The sequence below is a fragment of the Homarus americanus genome, unplaced genomic scaffold, assembly GCF_018991925.1.
Source record: "Homarus americanus isolate GMGI-L3 unplaced genomic scaffold, GMGI_Hamer_2.0 scaffold22250, whole genome shotgun sequence".
NCBI lineage: Eukaryota > Metazoa > Arthropoda > Malacostraca > Decapoda > Nephropidae > Homarus > Homarus americanus.
The window spans coordinates 4,433,557-4,455,242 of record NW_024741189.1 but is presented as its reverse complement, the minus strand read 5'-3'; the positions used below and the strand labels follow the sequence as shown (position 1 = coordinate 4,455,242).

The window sequence follows — 21,686 nt, the reverse complement described above, 5'->3', positions numbered from 1 at the left end:
CCTAACATAGAACTCTCGCACTTAGGATATTTAGCCTCTCACATAGCTAGAATGATTAAAAATTCGAAGTAAAAAATAAGTGGCGTAGTAACTCGCGTGATGACATTTGAATGATATTTTCTAGGTGGTCAAGGCCGGCGGGAGGCCCAGTTACATCAATTTTGTATCTGAGAGCGAGACAGACAGGGCGTGACGACTACCTCAAGCTGCCGCCACACTTCTCTACCACACCTTTCCGCCACATCCAACTCTACCACACCCCTTGACACATAATCGCCACTACTCTCTCGCTACCATCTCGCTGTAGCATCCCACTTCCACACCCTTCTCCACCACACCTAGTCACTTCCAACCAACATACACCCCTTGCCACATTCCACTTTTCACATCCCACTGATAAACATACTTGGCACATCCCCGTGTTCACATCTCGTCGACATATCAACCTACCACACTCCCTGACTATATCTCGCTGCCACATCCCTCGGACAAACACACCGAGACCCGCCACTACACCACTTTCACCACACTTTCGAACCCCCCCCACGCACACACACACACACACACATAAACACACACACACACACACATCAGGGAACACCCAAACAGCCAGGTATATAAATCAGGCTGTCACAATTTCCAACCATCTAATGATCAATGAATCTCATTGAAAAATAAATTAAATCCATGTTTAGTTTCAGCTATTACGTTTGATTTAAAACTTCAATGAAGGACTTAGATACTTGCCGAGCATCTTATGTAACTTTCCCTAGTCCCTTACAAAAGCATCCGCGGAAAAGACCAATTCATCATGTACTGAATTTTTATCTTTTTAAGGTGTGAGAGGAATAAACACTGTAGCCAGGGTTTTGTTCAGCATGGATATTCGTTAAATAATAAAGGATAAACTATTACAGAAACTGACCGATACATACGGTGATTTTTTTTTTTCATAGTAGCAGCCAACCCCCGCCAGGCGTCACTATTACTGTAGAAAATCTCGCGTAATGTTGTTACTCACAACCTGGTGTTTGGTTTGTCACCACCTAGTATGACAGCATCACTTAATGTCACCGCCATTAAGAATGTGGTAACTTACCATCAAGTGTGTGGTCACTCACCACCTAATATTTCGTCACCCACGATCTAGTGTGTGATTACACACCACCTAGTATGTGGTCACTTACTACATTATGTGTAGTCAATTACCACCTAGTGTGTGGTCAATAACTACCTATGTGTAGTCACTCACAACCAAGTGTGTGCGGTCACTCACCATCTAGTTTGTGTAGTCATTCACCATCTAGTGTGTGATCACTCACCACCTAGTATGCGGCCACTCACTATTTAGTGAGTGGTGACCCACCACCCTGTGTGTGGTCACTCACCGACTAGTGTGTGGTCATCTAGTTTCCATTTCTGGGTTGCTCTGTACTCTAGAGGACGTCCGCTCACACCTACCAATTACCTATCGTCTTTAAAACTCACCTGACACGGCCGTCTCGTCCACTCTGCAGTAATCCTATAATCATTTAACAGCCCGAGCTGGTGCGACAACCCACGCCATGTTCGGACGATGGCCACTTTGTGTTTGGAGCCATCGTTCGTCGTGTTCGGACGAAGGGCAGTTTGGTTCGAAGCCATCGATCAACGTGCTCGGACGAGGGACAATTGGGTTGGAGGCTATCGCTGGACGTATCTGGACGATGACCTCGCGTTACGCTTTGTTTGTAAACTAGATACTATAAACATCACTGATAAACTGGATACATACATCAGCTAATCAGAGACTAGTCATGCGACGTATGTTAAAGGGAAAGTTAGTAAAATAGAGTTCGAGTCTGAGTATAGCCGTCAGTGTTATGAGGTCATGTTTGGTGCGAGTGAGGTGAGTGAATGTTGGGGGGGTGGGGGAGGATAGGAGGGTGACACTACAGGTACTGGCTCATGTGCAAGGTCGTGGACGAGGGATGGGGATGAATACCGATAGTGGTTCCAGGTCATGTGTACCTTTAGTGGGGTATCATCAATGGCGCTACAGGTCCCGAGTCATGCACGTACACAGGAGACTAGTGGCTGAGTTGCAATGGCTCCTCCCTTGTATGCCGTCAACACAATAAAGGAGGCAGGCACTACACACACTGACCGATAGTTTACCTGAATCCGAAGCGAATAAGGTGTGTTGCAACCACCGTGTCATAGAATATTGTACGTGACCTAAGAACTACCTCTGCCACATCAGCTAGCGCGTTATGTGGGCGAAACCAGTAGACGAAACATTTTTTTTTTCATCTCTCTCTCTCTCTCTCTCTCTCTCTCTCTCTCTCTCTCTCAATGCCTGTTTCTAGGTAGAAAAACGCGAAGGGGTATTCAGAGTGTTTGCGTTGAATGAACTCAATGGGGATAATGAATTTTGGAATATGTTGGAGAAGAGTAAATAGGACGTGACGATCCTGAATGCGACTAAGTCAAAGAAAAACACTGAAACAGAGAGATTGTAACTCGATAATAATGGTCAGGGATACATGAACGAAAGGGAGACATAGAGAACGTAGGTGTGGTCGGCTGTGTTTGTAATGTGGGGGAGGAAGGGTTGGAATAATGCATCGTATGGAAGAGTGTACGCAAGGCAAGTTTTAGATTAAAGTCGTGTGGAATAAAATTCAGAGCAGTCTGTGGTTAGTGAGGGTGTTGTATTGCAATATGCGACGGATTGCTTACATCACCTGGACATCGATTTATCTCTGCGTATCCCTAAGTTACGAGAGAATCACCACGGCCCATAATAATTGGCCAGGACCACTACACTCAGACCAGCAAACATTCCTTTACTACCACTTTCTGTTACAGATGGTGGGTATTTATTTCTTGACGAACGTTTTGTCTGTACTGTATTTTGCGTTACCAAGATTAAAGACAGGGATATAATTAATATTCTTCAACACACACACACACACACACACACAAGTGATGAACTATGTAAATATAGTCACACATATGCGTATAGAAATTTGCCTCCTACACACATACAGTACATCACCCCATCACCCTTCAAACACAAATACACCTTTCATCCTCCACGCACACCAATACTCACTCCCGTCAACCCCTACACCTAGGTATACACCATCATCACCTGCTACACAAATGTATACACATCCTTCACTTGTCAAACACAAATACACACACACTTATCCAAATATACACTCCCTCACCTCCATACACAAATACAGTAACAATCTCCCTCATCCCTACACAACCCACCTCATCCCCATACATAATTACATATCCACATTCCTGTCAATCCCACACATACAGACGCACATATCTACCCACACACATACACCACCCACAAAATTCCACAAAAACATACACACACACACACACTTTACTCGACAGTACTTGGTGAGGGGCGGGCTGCCAGGTGAGCACCACACCTGCGCGTTGAGGGAACCACCTCCTGCCTTCCCTCTGACTCACTCCAGGGAGGGGACGCTTAGTGTGCGGAAGTCGCTCACCCGCTCAGGCAAGTTTCGGGAATAGACTTCTAGCTGAGGTAAGTTAAGTTTCCTCTTGTCTTGTGTTAGTTCATATGAGTAAATTACTGTGTGGTGTCCCCGAGTTCATAGAAGTGCCCTGTCTTCCTGAGCAGTTCTAGCCCTTGCTGCATTCTGAGATGTCTCTACTGACACAATAACGAGAAGTTTTCTTAAAAGTTGAATTCTTTGTTGTGTATGTAACTAGTTGTTTGTGCTTGGAAGCGATATATGAGAGATAAAAGCCACACTAGAGCGGGAAAGCGCGGGGAAGTGTTGGTAGCGGGTGCGGCTTGGCAGTGGTGGTAGCGGGTGGCGACATCAATGATGCATTAGCTTACACCGTATACTGGAATGCTCACTTCACCTGCGATACTACGAATGCTACGTTTATTACATCTCGGGATATTTGTGATGTAAAATAATCAAGGCATTTTAGCTTTTAGTAATTCAGCTCATTCTCTCTTATTTTTTTCGGGAAATAGCGGAGGTACAGTGCAACGTGTGTGAGGCGATAAAAGGCGACCTTATCAATGAAGATATTTGCGTGAAATGTTTACCGTCAACACTAATACTCCGTACACCCGACACACACCACACCTAGTTCCTGCCTCACACTCACCCACTCCCTCAAATCTCTCCTTCACATTCACCCATTTCCCTAGCACACCCACCTCCCTCCCTCACACCTACCCTCATACTCACCCCTTTCCCCAACACACACACCTCCTCCCTCACACACACACACACACACCCTCCCTCACACACACACCTCCTCCCTCACACACACACACACACACCCCTCTCTCACACACCATCTCCTCCCTCACACACACACCTCCTCCCTCACACACACCCACCTCCTCCCTCACACACACATCTCCTCCCTCACACACACACCTCCTCCCTCCCACACACACCCCTCCCTCACACACCATCTCCTCCCTCACACCTCCTCCCTCCCACACACACCTCCTCCCTCACACACACCTCTCCCTCCACACACCCTCTCACACACCCATCTCTCCCCTCCACACACTCACATCCTCCTTTACACACCCATCTCCTCCCTCCCACACACACACCTCTCTCACACCCATCTCCTCCCTCAAACACTCACATCCTCCCTTTACACACCCATCTCCTCCCTCCACACACACTCCTCCCCTCACACACCTCACATCCTCCTTCACACACACATCTCCTCCCTCACACACTCCACACACCCATATCCTCCCTCACACACACACACACACACACCCTCCCTCACCCATCTCATCCCTCACACACCCATCTCATCCTTCACACACCCATCTCATCCTTCACACACCCACCCTCCCTCACACCTACCCCCACACACAAAAGTAATCATTAATTTCCCCAGTAAAGTTTTTAAGGGGAAGAACCACCTAGGAAACAGTACTTGACTAGGGAAATTTTTGTTGCCTCACTTGGACATGCTCCAACACCACTACACCCTCAACAAAGTGCTATGCCTCCTCCACAAACAATTATTTAAGTGCTATGCCTCCTTCACAAACAATTATTTAAGTGCTATGCTTCATTCACAAACAATTATTTAACCCTTTGACGACGATGGTTTAACTCTTTGACGACGATGGTTTAACTTTTTGACGACGATGGTTTAACCCTTCAGGATTTAAAGGAGTAAATGCTATGCCTCCTCCTGAAACAATTATTTAAGTGCTTTGTCTTCGTCACAGATAATCACATAAGAATTACATCTCCACAAACAATTACTTAAATATTACGTCTCCATTACAATAAGTTATCTACAGTATGTATTTTGTATTATGTATTAAGTGTGTAGAGGTAGGATTCCTGCATTATATTTTGTTTGTATCAATACGTGTATCTTTCTGCCTCCACAACAATATATCAACATTTATTCAGATTTCCCCCTCAATCTTTATTTTTCTATTTCAGGGTGGTAGTGCACTCCTCCCCCCCCCCCTCCTCCCTCTCCCCTATCCCTCTCTCTACCCCTTTACTTCTCCCTTCCCCTCCCTCTCTGCTGCTTCTCCCTCCTTTTCCCCCTCAACCCCTCTCTATACCCTTCTCCCTCAGCCCCTCACATACCCCCCTTCCCTCCCACTTCCTCTTCTTTTTACCTCTTCCCTCCCTTTCAACCAGTCTCTCTACCCCTTTCTCTCCCCCTCTCCCTCCTCATTTTCTTCCCCTACCCTCCTACCCCTTCGCCCCTCTCTCCCCCATCCTCCTCTCCCCCCTCAATCCCTATGCTTACCCCTACCCTTTCCCCCACCCCCTCTATTATTGTACCCCTACAGCTTTTCTCTTATATCTCTTTCTTTCTCCCTCACCTAATCTTCCTCTTGTCTCCAATTAACCTCTTCCTTCCTCACACAAACCTCTTCTACTCTCTAATTCCTCTTCCTCACACTCGCCACTTTCTCCCTCACGCTTACCTCCTCCTCTTTCCTCATACTACCCTTATCTTCCCTCACGCTCAACTCTTCCTCCTCCTTCCTCTTACTACCCTTCTCTTCCCTCACGCTCAACTCTTCCTCCTCCTTGCCCTCCTTCCTCATACTACCCTTCTTTTCCCTCACGCTCACCTTCTCCTTCCTCATACTACCCTTCTTTTCCCTCACGCTCACCTTCTCCTTCCTCATACTACCCTTCTTTTCCCTCACGCTCACCTTCCCCTTCTCTTTCCTTCTTCCTCACTACTGCGGGTTCACTCTTCAACCGGTTATTTACATTATGTTAACTTCAATCACGCCTTTTTCCTTTACAATTTATTGATTATTATGATCAACCAACCTTGCTATTCTATTACGAAATGCTGACTACTGGGGTCAACTGAGCTTCACACCAGGTAGATAGTAGGGATCACTGATGTAATATTGTACCTGAGGCTGGACTGTCATTGTGGTGATGGTAGGCGATAGAGTAGCATTCCAGGCGGGAAGTTTGTGACAGGCGGATGTCACTAGATGCGGGGAGGCAAGTTGGTGGTGGCTACTCTCTCTCTCTCTCTCTGTCTCTCTTGCACTGTCTCCATTCACCCTCTTATTCATTTGTTTTTAATTCTCTCTCTCTCTCTCTCTCTCTCTCTCTCTCTCTCTCTCTCTCTCTCTCTCTCTCTCTCTCTAACTCAAGTTCAGTTAACAAGTGATTAAACATTTACTCATTCCTCTGCAACTCTTGTCTCATACTACAGTGTGAGTTATAGCATAAGCTGAGATTAGTTAAGACAGCTATTGGAGATCCTGGAGAAAGTATGATGGTGTTTGGTTGTCATTAACTCCATGATTATAATGGATTAAGTCATCGAACTCAAGGGATAAAGTCATCGCAGTGAAGAGATTAAGTCATCGTACTCGATAGATTGTGTCTCCATTCTTTACGAGACGGAAAAGGTAAAAAAATAAATCATTGTACTATCGCGGATTCGGTCAAGTTAAGTTAGGTTAAGTTAAGTTAAAGGGAAGTTAGGTTAGTTTAGGTTAGGTTAGGGGAAGTTTGAGTTGATTAGGTTAGGTTGAATTAGCTTAGATTAGCTTGAATTACCTCTAATTTGGTCAGTTTAAGATTAGGTTAGTTTAGACAAGATGAGGCGAGGTTTCGGGAATTAGGGAGTCTCAAAGCGCAGGGTCCCTTTGTACGTCTCCGTGATGAAGGCCAGGTCTAGTTTCCTTACTTGCCGTAACGGTAACGCAAGATGATGATGAACACCTTGATCTTTCCAGCTAATTCCGGAGCCGCCTAAGGGTATCTCACGTGTCGTACCTACGTTTTTCACTTATGTATCTCACTTATGCATGTCATTGTGGTACGCCTGCGTGTCACCGATATCTCACATGAATGTCTCACCTCCCACCTATTCTTTCCTTTTGTATGCATCTTACCAATGTGTATGTCATCTGTGTGTTTCATACGTGCACTGTATCTATTCAATATGTGACACATCTCTCTAATTCACATGAAGGAACCAAATGTAGAGTGTGGTAACGGAACGTATGAAGTGCGGTGACGAAAAGGTGTAGTGGTAGACGTATAGTGTATGTATAACAGTGGGTGTAGCAGCAAGCGTAAGGTGTGTAACAACGGGTATAAGCGAGTGTTTGGCAGCAGGAAGCGACAGGACCTCCCCTCACTCAACAAGCTCACATCTCGCAAGGCAGAGGAAGGGTTAAGGGCGCCAGATGGCCACAGCCTCAACATTAGCGTCCCATAACATAACATTACCTCCTAATAACCACCTTCTCTTAATTACATCTCATCAATACGAGTTACTTATTAAGCCGTGGGAGACTGGGCATTATTGGACTCACTTTCCTGAACTTTAGAGTGAAGAAAATAATGAATAATAACTGTCGACACCTCACTTCATCTTTTTCTGTGTGTATTAAGTATTCTTCTCTGCATTATTCTTAGTTATGTTAATATGTTTTCTTCTCTTATTACGTTAAAATGTATTACACTTTGTTATGTAAAATGTATTCTTCGTTTATTATATGTTAAAAATCAGAATTTCTAACATACAGTATGTTGTAGTGACGTCAGGGGTGCTGTATCCCTTGCGCTGTTGTTGTTGTGGTGGTGTGCTCGGGTGAGACGCTACTATGGACCAGGCGGGTCGGGATAGGGTGGCGGGTAGGGGTGAGGGGGTTTGCGCTGTGTCTGGGCGTGGGGAGGGGGGAATTGTTTATTCAATCACATTTTGTCAATTATCGCTGCTAATCCTCATCCCCCTTTGTTGCTTTGTAAGTGTGGGACATAATTAGTGTGCGTGTGCGTGTGTGCGTGTGTGTGTGCGTGTGTGTGTGTGTGTGTGTGTGTTGATGAAACTTGACAGACATATAAAAGGTATAACCATAGAGACCAAAGATCTAAAATATGAGAAAGAACAGATCAAACACGAGGACCATAGACCCAAGCGTATAGATCAGGAGCGGGCGGACGTTTGTACTCAGATAAGCACCTTTCTCGGATACGTCATATGTTCTCCCTTGATTTCTAACCTTATATACTCAGTCCTATATATAACATCTCTCAGAAGCTTCAAAGCACGAGTTTGCGTCTCGGTTTGACTTGGTTAGGTTAGGTCAGATTAGGTTAGGTTAGGTTTATGTTTTGGTTTGGTTCATGTTTTGATTAGGTGAGGTTAGGTTAGATTCGGTTTGGTTAGGCTAGGTTAGGTTAGGTTAGGTTTATGTTTTGGTGAGGTTAGGTTAGGTTAGGTTTGCGTCTCAGTTTCTAATATGGGATCGTCCGAATAACAAGGGGCTTCATATTCAGGTCTCTAATGTGCAGCAGTTGTCTAGGTTTACAAGCGACAGGAAGAGACGTTTACCCGGCGAGTGCTCGTGTCTGTGTGTACGGGGCCATGTACTGAGTCAAATGAAGCCTGCGAGGTGATGGGGAGCTGAGACAGGGGTAGAGAAGGAGGGAAAGTCTACGGAAAGTGTGTAGAATAGAGGGAGAGAAGGTGAGTGTATAGAGGTGCTAGAGAAGGAGAGATGGAGGTATGTCGAGGGAGGGAAGGACGGTGAGTGTATAGAAGTGGTGGGAGGGAGAGATGGAGGTATGTATAGGGAGGGGAAGAGAGTATACAGAGAGGGGGGGGGAGTTTTCAAAGAGGGGAGGAAGGCCGAGATTGGGGTATGTATAGAAGGGAGGGAAGGAGAAACGAAATTATATAAAAGGAGGGAAGAAAATATGGAAATTGTATAATCTGATGGAGAGTGAATAGAGGGAGGGAGGAAGTGGGAATTACGCAAAATGTACGGAGGGACGAAGGGAGGGTGGGAAGGACGGAGTGAATGTGTGTATGTGTGTGTATGTGTAGAGAGGGGGGATTGGGGAAGAAAGTGGCGGAGAGGGAAAGAGAAGAAGAGTGGGGGAATAGCTAAAAGGGAAAAAGTGATGAAGGAACAGTGGGAGTAAGACTTAATATGGAGACAGACAGACAGATAGGAGGCTACAACCGCGTGAACAGTAAGCCGCGTCTCTCATATGGAAACGTTCCAATATTAAACATTTGATTCCATTGCCTGTATACAGCTTCACTTATCTTGTAACTGTGTATGTGTTTGTATGTGTGTATGAGCCTGTGTGTGTGTGTGTGTGTGTGTGTGTGTGTGTGTGTGTGTGTGTGTGTGTGTGTGTGTGTGTGTGTGTTTGTGTTTTGGGTGAAGGTAAACTTGTGCGTGTATCGACTGTGATTTTTTTTTTTTTTTGTTAAGCTGAGTGAGAGTGCCAGTGTACCACCCGTGGACGGCAGCCAACAGCACACATACGTAGCTGCGCTCTTATTAACTCTAACACAATAAAGCGTGTTGGTAAATCCCCTTATAGCGAGTAGAGTTTCCACATATAACCAATGCAAACAATTTAAACTAATAGAGACGAGGGTATTAACTGGAGCTGTAAGGAACAGTGGTGCCAACCATGACTACAACAAGCAGCCTTATTCGTTCTACTTACAAAAAACAGTGATACCAAACAACTACAAAGGATAAGTGTTAGCAATTTAAATTACATGAAGTAGTACTACTAACTTTAAACACTTTAAGCAATGTTACCAAATATTAGCCATGGAGTAGTGTTATTTCACAGAGCCATGGAGATACTAAACAAACACACCAATCAATACCATCTATGCCAGCCCTTACTCACATATAACTCATAACACATTCCTGTTATACCGTACTAGGTAGAAGGCAGCTATCAAACAGGGAGGTACTACCGCCTGGGAAGTATTAGAAGCATAATGTGTTGTCTAATGGTAGACCCTGCTGCCATATGGCATCACAAAAATTGTGACCTAGTCCCAGGTTGAAGATCTGACTTTCTGCCCCATTTACACACAATTGCAGGGTCTCAATTCCTTCTCTTACTTTGACAACACAACATATATAATGTATATCGTTTTTCACTTTTGATTTTTTTTTCGTTTTTTGTATCTATTTATGGTTATTATTATTTGTATTCTTATTTTGTTATTAATTTGTATATATTATTATAATAATAATAGTTATTATTATTATTATTACTATATTTCTACCCCCCAGGCCCTGATGTCAGTGACCTGTACCCGGGTGGGCTAATCCCCGCAAAAAAAAAAACTCTTTCAACAGGAACTTGTGTAAATATTCATGTTTGCCAAATATAACTGCAGAAACAGAGTACAGTTTTACCACATTTAATCTTCAACGCGTAATTTGGCAGCATCTTTAATACCTCCAACGCTTACCATCAACATACAACAACCCTCAACCTGCAGTGTAACCACATTCTCAGCTCTTACGTTCAACAAACATAACAACACAGACAATCCCAGGGTTATAAATAAAATCGACATCATCCGGATTTGTTATGAGAAAAATTCAATGTTCTTTATTTCTTCTAATGCGACTAACAGAGTACGTCGGTGTTGTTGTTCCTCTATGCTGCAGCTGCTGAAGTCAAATGAACCGTTTATAATATGCATTATCTACTGGATATCCAGCAACACCACATATTCGTCGTACTAATTATCTTCATCAAAATTTCTTAAAGGGTTATCTCTGTATTCAGTGTGTATGTGTGTATAGAAAACCTCTATAGTATCTTCGAACCTATAAATCAGTTTCATTAATCTCTGAACTTAGACATTGAGTATAAATGACTAGATCAAGAGTTTTTAGTTACTTAGGCACTGAAGATTTAATTTAAGGCATTTGTTTTCATATTTACGCTAAGGTAACGCCTAAGAACATAAGAACATAAGAATGGAGGAAACTGCAGCGGGCCTATTGGCCCTTTTTTTTTCTTTTTTTTTTTGGGTTAAGGTGGGGAAAGGATGGAAGGCATGCTGGGGCTCAAGGCACAGCCAGACATGAGGGATGGAGAAGTCACAACATATAGTCGTGGGGGGAAAGGTTAGAAAAGAAGTTTATGAGTTAAACAGAGGGGGACGACACCCCTTGTTTTACATATTACAGAGTTTGTTGGCTAACTAAGCTAACCTAGGATTTAGAATGAGGTTGCACAATGGTTATTTAGTAGACAATGACTAAATTGATTTTACAATTACAAGTTTATTAACATCTTATACTGTATTACGTTATGGACTCACTTGATTGTGACTTGTTAAATGTGAATTTATATCAACTAAGTTTTAATCTAAGGTGGATCACTGTGGCGGACATAGATGGGTCGCGGGTTGGGTTGTTGTAGTGCGGGCAGACTCCGGGGCCACCAGGCGTGGGGTCTCCCTCCGTTGATGTCTTCCCCGCGTAGGTGGTCTGGGCTGTGAGGGTCGTCCAGGAGCTTGTCCCAAACCTTCTTCCCTAGGCGATGGAACCTGAATTTGAGGGCCTCTGTTTTATTTCTTAGGTGGATGGTTTCCACTGTCTCCTAGTAGGGTGGCGCTTGGCCACTGGCTGACCTCAAACACTTGTTTTGGAAGCTCTGTAGTTGTTGTAGTCTAGTCTTCCCGAGTGTGACGAGTGGTATAGATGGGTGCTCCAACACAGGCCTCACCAGCGCCTTGTACAGGTGAACTTGTATCTTCTCAGGCATCAGTTTAAAACGTTTTAATTTGCCTGCGGCGACTTTGGCTTTATTTAGTCTGTCCTTCACGCGGGGAATGACGCCCGTCCGAGAGATAATGAGGCCGAGCAACCTGCCTTGTTTAGAGTACTCAATCTCTTCGTCGTCGATCATCAATGGGGCCGGCTTGAATTTGGCTATGGGTATGACCTCAAATTTCGTTTTGTTTGTTTTGATTTTCCATTTATTTTCATACTCCGAGATATCCTCTATTGCCCGAGCAGTGAGTCGCGCCATCCTTGCTGTGGACCTTCCTGGGCAGGTGACGATCTGTGTTACATCGTTGGCATACATGACGTACTCGCTGCCGACGATTGGGGGTGGCAGGTCAGCCGTGTAGAGTGTGTAAAGGGTTGGTGAGAGACAAGAGCCCTGAGGCAAGCCGCTCGATAGTGAGAATTCTTCTCCAAAATGTTCTTGCATCTTGATTTTGGCTCTGCGGTCCATAATGAAGTTGCAAAGCAGGCGCGTCAGATTTGATCTGAGTTTTTTGTATGGTATGTTCTGCCTTTGTGCATTAAGTAACTCATTATATAAATTGTCGTGGAACTCGGCAAACTCAGATCTCGTTATCAGGTCGGTTTCAATCGTCAGGTCCAAGTAGTTCACCCCCAAGCATGATACCCCTTCTCTCAACTGCCTCTTCAAGCTATCAAAGTTTGCCCTTCTGAAATCTGGGACTTTTGTGGAATTTTCCATACGGCTGCCCTGAAAATCTAACTGGAATCTAATTTCATTGTGATCCCTGTTTGCAAGTTCGTTCCCTACCTCGACATGACTAATGAGGTTTTCTCTGTTCGACAACACTAAATCGAGTATATTATTACCCCAGGTGGGTTCGGTTATATGTTGACTTAGGAAACAGTCCTGGATTGTTTCAAGAAAATCCTCTGATTCAGAGTTACCCGTAAGGTCAATCCAATCTATTTGGCCAAACTTAAAGTCGCCTACTATACAGACTTTGTTGTGTATGGAAGCCCTGCGCATTTCATCCCAGATATGTCGCTCATTAACTCTATCAAGATTGGGAGGTCTATATATTACTCCTGTGATTAAATTTTCCCCACCGTCGATTAATTCATTCCAATTGTCTCTGTATTCCGATCAGTTTTTATTTCCTTATGTATGTATGTAACCTGCAATTTGGTATTCGACAGGTAACTCACGTGAGTCTAGGTTGAGCCATGTTTCAGTGAATGCTATTATATCGATTTTTTCGGTACATACCAAAGCCCTAATATCATCCATTTTGTTTCTCATACTTCTACTGTTCGTGTAGTAGACATTAAAGTTAGTCGTGCTCTGAGTCCTCCCTTTGCGGCGTTTAGGTTTTAACTCGCTGTCTAATTTAGTTTTGTCGTCATTCCTAACACTATTTCCCTGTAACCTTTCACTTTGTTTACCTGCTCCCACTGCAGTCTCCTCCACCCTCGTGCTCACATGTTCCCCTAGCAGTTTAAAGACTTCGACATGTTTTGGACTGCCCTTTCGAGAGTCCAGGCCAGGGTAGCCACTCCATCCCTAGACAGGTGCACCCCATCCCTCGCATAAAGGTCCCTTCTGCCTTAGAAGTTGTCCCAGTTGTCAATGAATGAGACTGATATTGACTTGCAATATCTGTCAAGATGGCCGTTGACACCAACTGCCCTTGACAACCATTCATTGCCAACTCTCCTTCTATGCAGGACACCATATATGATAGGGATCCCTCCCCTAGACCTAACACATTCTATAGCTGTCTTGAACTTATCAAGAAGCTCTTCACTCCTACACCGGCCAATATCATTGCCTCCTGCACTGAGGCAGATAATGGGTTTGTTCCCATTACCAGACAAGATATTGTCCATCCTGTCAACTATATCCCCCACCCCAGCTCCTGGCAAACACACCCTCATTCTATTTTCATCTTTACCGCAAAAAGCTCTGTCCATGTACCGTACCTGCATGTCGCCAACAATCAAGATTTTCTTACCTCCCTTGTCAGCCTTGTCCCTGACTATACTTACGTCCAATTCGTCAATCAAAGGACTGAAGGAGTTGGTACACTTAGCTGTTGTTGTCGTTTCCTTGGTGTCTTTTCTCACCACCAATTTGGTCGTCCCTCCTTACAACGTTCCATTCGCTTGAGTTTTCGTCATTCACCTGCTTCCCTTGTCTCGTTTCTTCCTTCATCCTCGCTATCTCTTCTTTTAATTTCAGGGTACCTTCCCTGGCCCTCTCTAACTCGGCCCTCAGAAGGGCACAGCCCTGTTCACAAGTCTCACTAGCCATTACCTACAGTTTATCCCCGGGAGCTAAGCCGCTGTGACGTTTCCTCTAGCGAGGTCACTCTTTTCGGTTTACATAGGAAATATAGCCTATGTCAAGGAAAAGGGAAACAATGGAGCACCTTAGCTTTCGTCTTTGTTCAAGACATCTTCAGAGGCAACTGAATTACATGAACAGAGAGAGGCTTAAGTACACAGGTGACATTACTAAACATGAGGTCAGGTCATAAACATGACATCCACTAATCCGCACACCAACACCACCACACACGCAAAGGAGCTTAAGAGAAAGGGCGAAGTGACTAGTCAAGTTAAGTCAGGTAAAAAATATGGGCCCACTAATCATCTGTCCTACATCTAACTCCAATGCTTTCAAAGCATTTATAACTTTGGTCCACTGACAAATAAATTTGTGTAACATATTATCAGTTTTGTACTGACCATCACTAAGGTTTATAGAATTCAATTCCCTAATCAAACTAGCTTCAAGCAGAAGTCTTTCTGTGACACATGATGATTTGTACACTGCTAAGCTGTTTTCCCAATCCATGGGATGATTATTGTTCCTAACATAAACGAACAGTGCACTGCTTTCAGATGCTGTTCTGATATTGTTCTTGTGCTGTTTAATTCTGAGTTGCAATACTTTCCCAGTCTGTCCTACATAATTTCCAATACAGTTGCCACATGGAATGCAGTAAACACTTCCATTTACATGCAAGGTTGGGCTATTCTTGATTAATATATTAGTAATAGTAGAGTCATACTTAAAAACAACATTAATATCTAATAATTTAAGGGACTGAACTAACGGGACAAATTCATTGCGATAAGGCAGAGTCAAAATATTCTTAAATGTAGGAATTTGCCTGGTTTGAGTAGAATGAAAGGATTTGTTAGCCCTTTTAGAACAGTTCTCTCAAATCAATCCCACTTTACCGTATAAGTATGGATTGATCAAAACACATAAGCTTAACAATCCATTACGTCCAATCGTGAGTTCTGTGGGTTCTGTTATGTACAAATTATCCAAGGATGCTATCTCCTCTTACATGGCCAAATATCTAATTCACATATACACAACAGCCGTGATTAAATTGATAAACTCAAGAGACACAATGAACCATTTGAATTAAAAACTTTTGATGTAAATTCACTTTTCACTAGAGTACCAGTGAAAGACCTACTTTCATTTCTCAAAGATGAATTGCAACTGTTAGATTTGACTATTGAACATGATACTTTTCTCAAAATGATATTTTTGATTTACTGACAATGTGTTTAGAGTAAATGGGAAGTCTTACAAGCAAATATTTGGCATGAGCATGGGTAATTGTCTTTCTGTTCCTTTAGCCTGTATTTATATGGAGTTTTTTAAGGCTAGATTACTACCCAATATCGGGGACTTTATTCCTCCGTGGTATATATATATATATATATATATATATATATATATATAATGGAAACATACCTTAGTTTCGTCTTTATTCAAGATACCTTCAGTTGCCTCTGAAGATGTCTTGAATAAAGACTCCGTTGTTTCCATTTTCCCGTGTGATTTTATCAAGATTTATCTTATCCACGTTTTCATTGTGGATTTACATGAATATATATATATATATATATATATATATATATATATATATATATATATATATATATATATATATATATATATATATATATGTAGATATGTAGATTTAAATATTGACTGGGACAACATTGTAGGTGACTATGAATCTGAAGACTTCCAAGATGCAGTACAGGACAATTTTTTGAAACAACTAATTACAGAACCTACAAATCAAGAAAATATTATCAGAGATATCACAGTCGGGGAAGAACTAGGGAACAGTGGTCACAGAGAAATCAGGTTCACCCTAAATTGGGAAACGAAAAACAATGACAAAATGGTCAGAGTCCCAAACTTTCGATTGGCGGATTATCAGGGGATAAGAAGGTACCTAGGTGAGGTCGCCTGGGAACAGTCAGGTCAGTCCCCAGTAGGAACGGGTGAGGTCACAGATGACACAACAATTGATCATGACTATAATATATTCACTCGTATACTACGTAAAGCACAAGAGCAAAATATACCATACAGAAAAACTGAGTCAAATAAGAATGAGCCAAGGTGGATGACCAGAAAACTTAAACATGACAAAGGAATAACGAAAGGAATTTATAAGAAATTAAAGGGAGGGGAGGAGCAGCTCAGAAATAGGTATAATGAACTATCTAGGAATGTTAAGAAAAATGTAAGGAAGGCAAAGAAAGACTACGAAATCAGGATAGCGAGAGAATCCAAGGCGAATCCCAAGGGATTTTTTCCAGGTATATAGGACAAAGGTCAAGGACAAAGTTTGGCCTTTAAAGTCAGGGAGAGGGGAAGTGATCGATGACAGTGAGGAAATAAGCAAAGCATTGAACAGCTACTTTTTATCAGTTATCACAGAAGAAATTCACGAAGAAATTCCAGGGGTGGAACTGATATTTAAGTGAAATGAAGAAGAGAAATTAAAGAATATCACTATCAGAAAAGAGGATGTTCTTAAGAAGATAAATAAATTAAAGAAGACAAAATCCCCAGGGCAAGATGAAATTCTCCCTCGAGTTTTGAAAGAGTGTAAGGAACAGATTAGCGGACCTCTCATAAATATATTTACAAAATCATTAGACACGGGAGTTGTGCCAGACTTGTGGAAACAGGCAAATATAGTACCTATATTCAAAAAGGGAGACAGAGCATCAGCGTCAAATTACCGGCCGATTAGTTTGACGTCAGTAGTGGGGAAATTTCTTGAATCAATTATAGCAAATAGCACTCGATCGCATTTAGAGAAAAGCAAATTAATCTACGAATCTCAATATGAGCTTACAAAGGGAAAATCTTGTCTAACAAATCTGCTGACGTTTTTTAGGAAAGTTTTCGAGGTAGTGGATAATGACGAAAATTACGATGTTATTTACTTAGACTTTAGCAAAGCGTTTGACACAGTACCACATCAGAGGCTTCTGAGAAAAGTTAAGGCTCATGGTATCGAGGGTAAAGTTTTAAATTGGATAAAATCGTGGCTCACCGATAGAACACAGAGGGTCAGCAGAGATGGTGTTAAATCTGTGTGGGGCTGTGTAACTGAATCCAGGTAAAAAAGTCACAGGTAAAAAAGTCACAGAAAAAAAGTCACAGGAAAAAAAGTCAGGAAAAAAAGTCACGGGAAAAAAAGAAAAGTTTACTATCGAATTCTCACATTTTTTAAGGTTAATATGTCAATCAGTTTCAGTAACCTAACCTAACCTAACCTTTATTAGCGGCCACCATAAATTAATTGTGACTTTTTTTCCTGTGACTTTTTTTCCTAGCCGAAATTGTGACTTTTTTTCTGTGACTTTTTTTCCTGTGACTTTATTACCGGCCACCGTGTAACTAGTGGGGTTCCCCAGGGGTCAGTACTGGGCCCACTCTTATTCATAATCTACATAAACGATCTAGATACTGGGATCAGCAGTGACATAAGCAAGTTTGCGGATGACACCAAAATAGGGTGGCAGATTAATTCAGGGCAGGATGCAAATGCACTACATGAGGATTTAAATAAACTACAGGAGTGGTCAGAGAAATGGCAAATGAAATTCAACACCAGCAAGTGCAGCGTACTTAATATTGGAAGAACAAATACTGTCAATGTATACAGCCTTAACAACATCAACCTAGAGAGGTCGACTTAGGGGTACTTGTAGGCCCGGACCTACAGCATAGAAAACAGTGCGTTAATGTTCGAAATAAGGTTTTCTATCTAGAAGTGTAAGTAATAAGAATGCAGAGGTCTTATTGCAACTATATCTTGCGTTTGTCAGGCCGCACCTCGATTATGCGGTTCAGTTCTGGTGCCCTTATTATAGAATGGATATCAATTCACTGGAATCGGTGCAGCGAAGAATGACGAAAATGATTCCGGGACTTAGAAACCTTCCATATCAAGATAGGTTAAAGAAACTAAACTTGCGTTCCCTAGAAAGACGAAGAGTGCGGGGAGATATGATAGAAGTATTTAAGTGGGTGAAAGAATCAATAAAGGGCGATATAGATAAAGTTCTTATAATATCCGAGCAGGATGGGACTCGTAGCAACGAATTTAAGTTGGATAAGTTTAGGTTTAGGGGGGAGATAGGAAGGAGCTGGTTCACAAATAGGGTGGTGAACGAGTGGAACAAACTTAGCAACTTTGTAGTAAGCGCTGGAACGCTGGAAAGTTTTAAAAGGAGGCTCGATAGATTCATGGATGATAGAGAGTGGTAGTAACTCTCGACAGGAGCTGCCATGCACAGGCCAACCGGCCTATTGCAGACTCCTTTTTTTCTTATGTTCTTATGTTCTTATACTAAATCATCATGTGTCACAGAAAGACTTCTGGTTAAAGCTAGTTTGATTACGGAATTGAATTCTTTAAACCTTAGTGATGGTCAGTACAAAACGGATATGTTACACAAATTTATTTGTCAGTGGCCCAAAGTTAAAAATGCTTTAAAAGCATTGGAGTTAGATGTAGGGAAGATGATTAGTGGGTCCCATATATTTTACCTAACTTAACTTGACTAGTCACGTCGCCCTTTCTCTTAAGCTCCTTTGCGTGTGTGGTGGTGTTAGTGTGCGGATTAGTGGATGTCATGTTTATGACTTAACCTCCTGTTTAGTAATGTCACCTGTGTACTTCAGCCTCTCTCTGTTCATGTAATTCAGTTGCCTCTGAAGATGTCTTGAACAAAGACGAAAGCTAAGGTGCTCCATTGTTTCCCTTTTCCCTGTGTGATTTTATCAATATATATATATATATATATAATCATTTATACTTAATAAGCCTGCTGGACAATTAAACTGCCAAGTTCACAGGTGGATCACACCATTAAGTCTTTCACTCTTCTAGTGAACAACGATAAACATAAACGATTTTTCCTGGTGACTAAAAGTGAGTCAATCTACTTGTTGCCAAACCTCAAAACACGGCGATTGTCAGGGAATGTTACGTTTCAGATCTTAGTATATTGTAACTAACACATACTATGCATACGGCGTTGTTACGTGAGCCCCAGACATCGTATCGGTATTTAATGTAGTTCATGGACAACCCAAGCCAATGGTAAATAAAATAATCTATTTCATATGATGTGAATTTGATTTTTTGTGTTTTGTGAGTTTGACGATTACAGTTTGATCCAGAAAAATAATCTTGATCAGCCGAGATTTTGTCCATTAATTATTCTGTTGGTGTTCTTTTGTACAATGAATAAATTTGTAAACTGGACTTTATGTAATAGTGGTGGGCTTTTCTCCAGTGGGAGCTTCTTATGGATCGTGTGAAACCTTGAGGGTGAGGGAGAGAGGTTGGAAGAGATTCAAAGATGGCAAGACACTGTCTTTGGAGTTACGTCTGTGTCTGTAAACATGTTATTCTAACACAATTCTGAATAAAAGTATTTGAATAAGTAATCTGCAGAAACTAATGCTTAAACTTTTCTAGATCTATTTGACTTTCAACACTAGTATATAAGGGAGGGAGGGAGGGATAAGTCGAATGTTCATATTGTTGGACTATGAACAAGAACTACGTCCACTGATTTGAGAAAATATCGATACATGTTATTACTAGGGATATGAGTGGATGACGTCTGAGCATCTCACGATAAATTTACCTGTCATTTAATATTAGGACATCTATAACGTCAGGATTATCTCTGAATGATCAATGCTATATATTATATGAAGCTTACCATGATAGCACCGTGCCTATCATGTAATCATTATCTTATAACACACTGCAATCACAATACATCACTCACGTGTCTTATGTGTAGGTGAGTCATAAATGTTCAAAGTATCAATAAATCGACGTTCATATCTATTCATAGCCCCTTAGATCACATGTGAGTGGACCGTCAAGTGGAAAATAACCTCATGTACGCCATTGTGTTAAATTTCTAGAGCCATCCCAGACCACTTGCTGCCACACTCGGTACACATTTTAGTACATTACAACACATACGGTGTGTGCAATAGACATTAAAACAAGTCTTTAATGTCTCTTATTTAGTTTATTGAAAAATTTTATGGATAAAATTATACAAGTGCTTTTGTTATCAACAACAATGCATATCGACTCAATATTTTCCCCGAGACAACAAAGCTATGTCAACTTAAAAGTAGTTTAAGTAGGGTTGAAGTAAGCTGTATTACTTATGTTAGGATTAGGTCAGATTAAAATTAATCTACGTCGATATTTGATCGTGTAACTTTTCTTGCCACTTTCCCACTGCAGGGGATTGACTCAGCACTCGCACATTAGTGATAAGGTGTAGTTGTGTAGCCTTGGAACCGTCCCCACCCAGTCCTGGCTGCCATCACCGGCCGTCAGGTCTCGTAAAGGCACGATAACTAAATTTCAGACTTTACCTCTACCCGGGAAACTTGTAGTTCCACATCTTTCGTTCGGGAGAGTAAACGCTCTGAATTATTACTGAGGCGCCCGGAGGGAGTGACCAGAGTTGCCAAGAGACATATTTTCTCGCCTGGCTCACAGGCGGCAATGGCATAATCCACTTACACCCTAAAATGGAAATCTAAATACTTATAGTAGAATTGATCTTGAGATTTTCATTGAAAATTATAAAATTTACATAAATCTTATACATATTTTTTTCTTCAGAATTTCAGGACTGACGCGCTATAAGCATTAAGTGACGCTTTTGTCGCAGCGGAGAGCAAGTGAACTGCAAAGATGACTCTGGTGCTGCCATATTCTGGTCACAAGCGACTCTGGGAGCTGTTGGCAATGTTGACCATACTGGTAAGAAAATACTGAATCTAAGAATCGTAAGTGAATTTTTAGCTGCGCGTGCGTGGCAGTCCAGACCATTTATTGAAGGTGAGGATGTACACTTTAGCAGCGTGTTGATCGAATTAATAAACAATAAGAAGGTAATGTATTCCATAAGTTGTATCCTCTCGATGTAAGAATGTCCTCAGTTTTTCAATACATTAATCTATGATCCCTTAGACTTAGACCTAAAAATGTATAAAGATGTCTTGTAGGAGTTTTATAACGTAAGACTGGCACTAAGTCATCTAAACTGTAAGTTAGAGAAAAGAAACTGACAAAGATAAAGTAAAAATTGGGAACTAACCTGGAGAGTTTCACAGTTGGTGCGATACTGTTTGTGATCCTGTATACGTACATGTATTTAAAGCAGAAGTTTGCAGCGTGTTTATGGGTACAAAAGTCAGCGTCATGGAAACTTTGAATCC

The 21,686-nt window shown here is 42.0% G+C and overlaps 1 protein-coding gene across 2 annotated transcripts in view; it reads left to right on the top strand.

Moving 5' to 3' along the window:
- The first annotated feature begins 3,443 nt into the window (after window positions 1–3,443).
- Window positions 3,444–21,686, top strand: part of LOC121875695 — a 153,641-nt gene continuing 135,398 nt past the window's right edge. For both annotated transcript variants that reach the window (XM_042380326.1, XM_042380325.1), the window contains exons 1-2: window positions 3,444–3,556; window positions 21,088–21,228. In XM_042380326.1, the coding sequence (XP_042236260.1) occupies window positions 21,160–21,228 (69 nt within the window). In that variant the 5' untranslated portion in view covers window positions 3,444–3,556; window positions 21,088–21,159. The remainder of the gene's footprint in view (window positions 3,557–21,087; window positions 21,229–21,686) is intronic.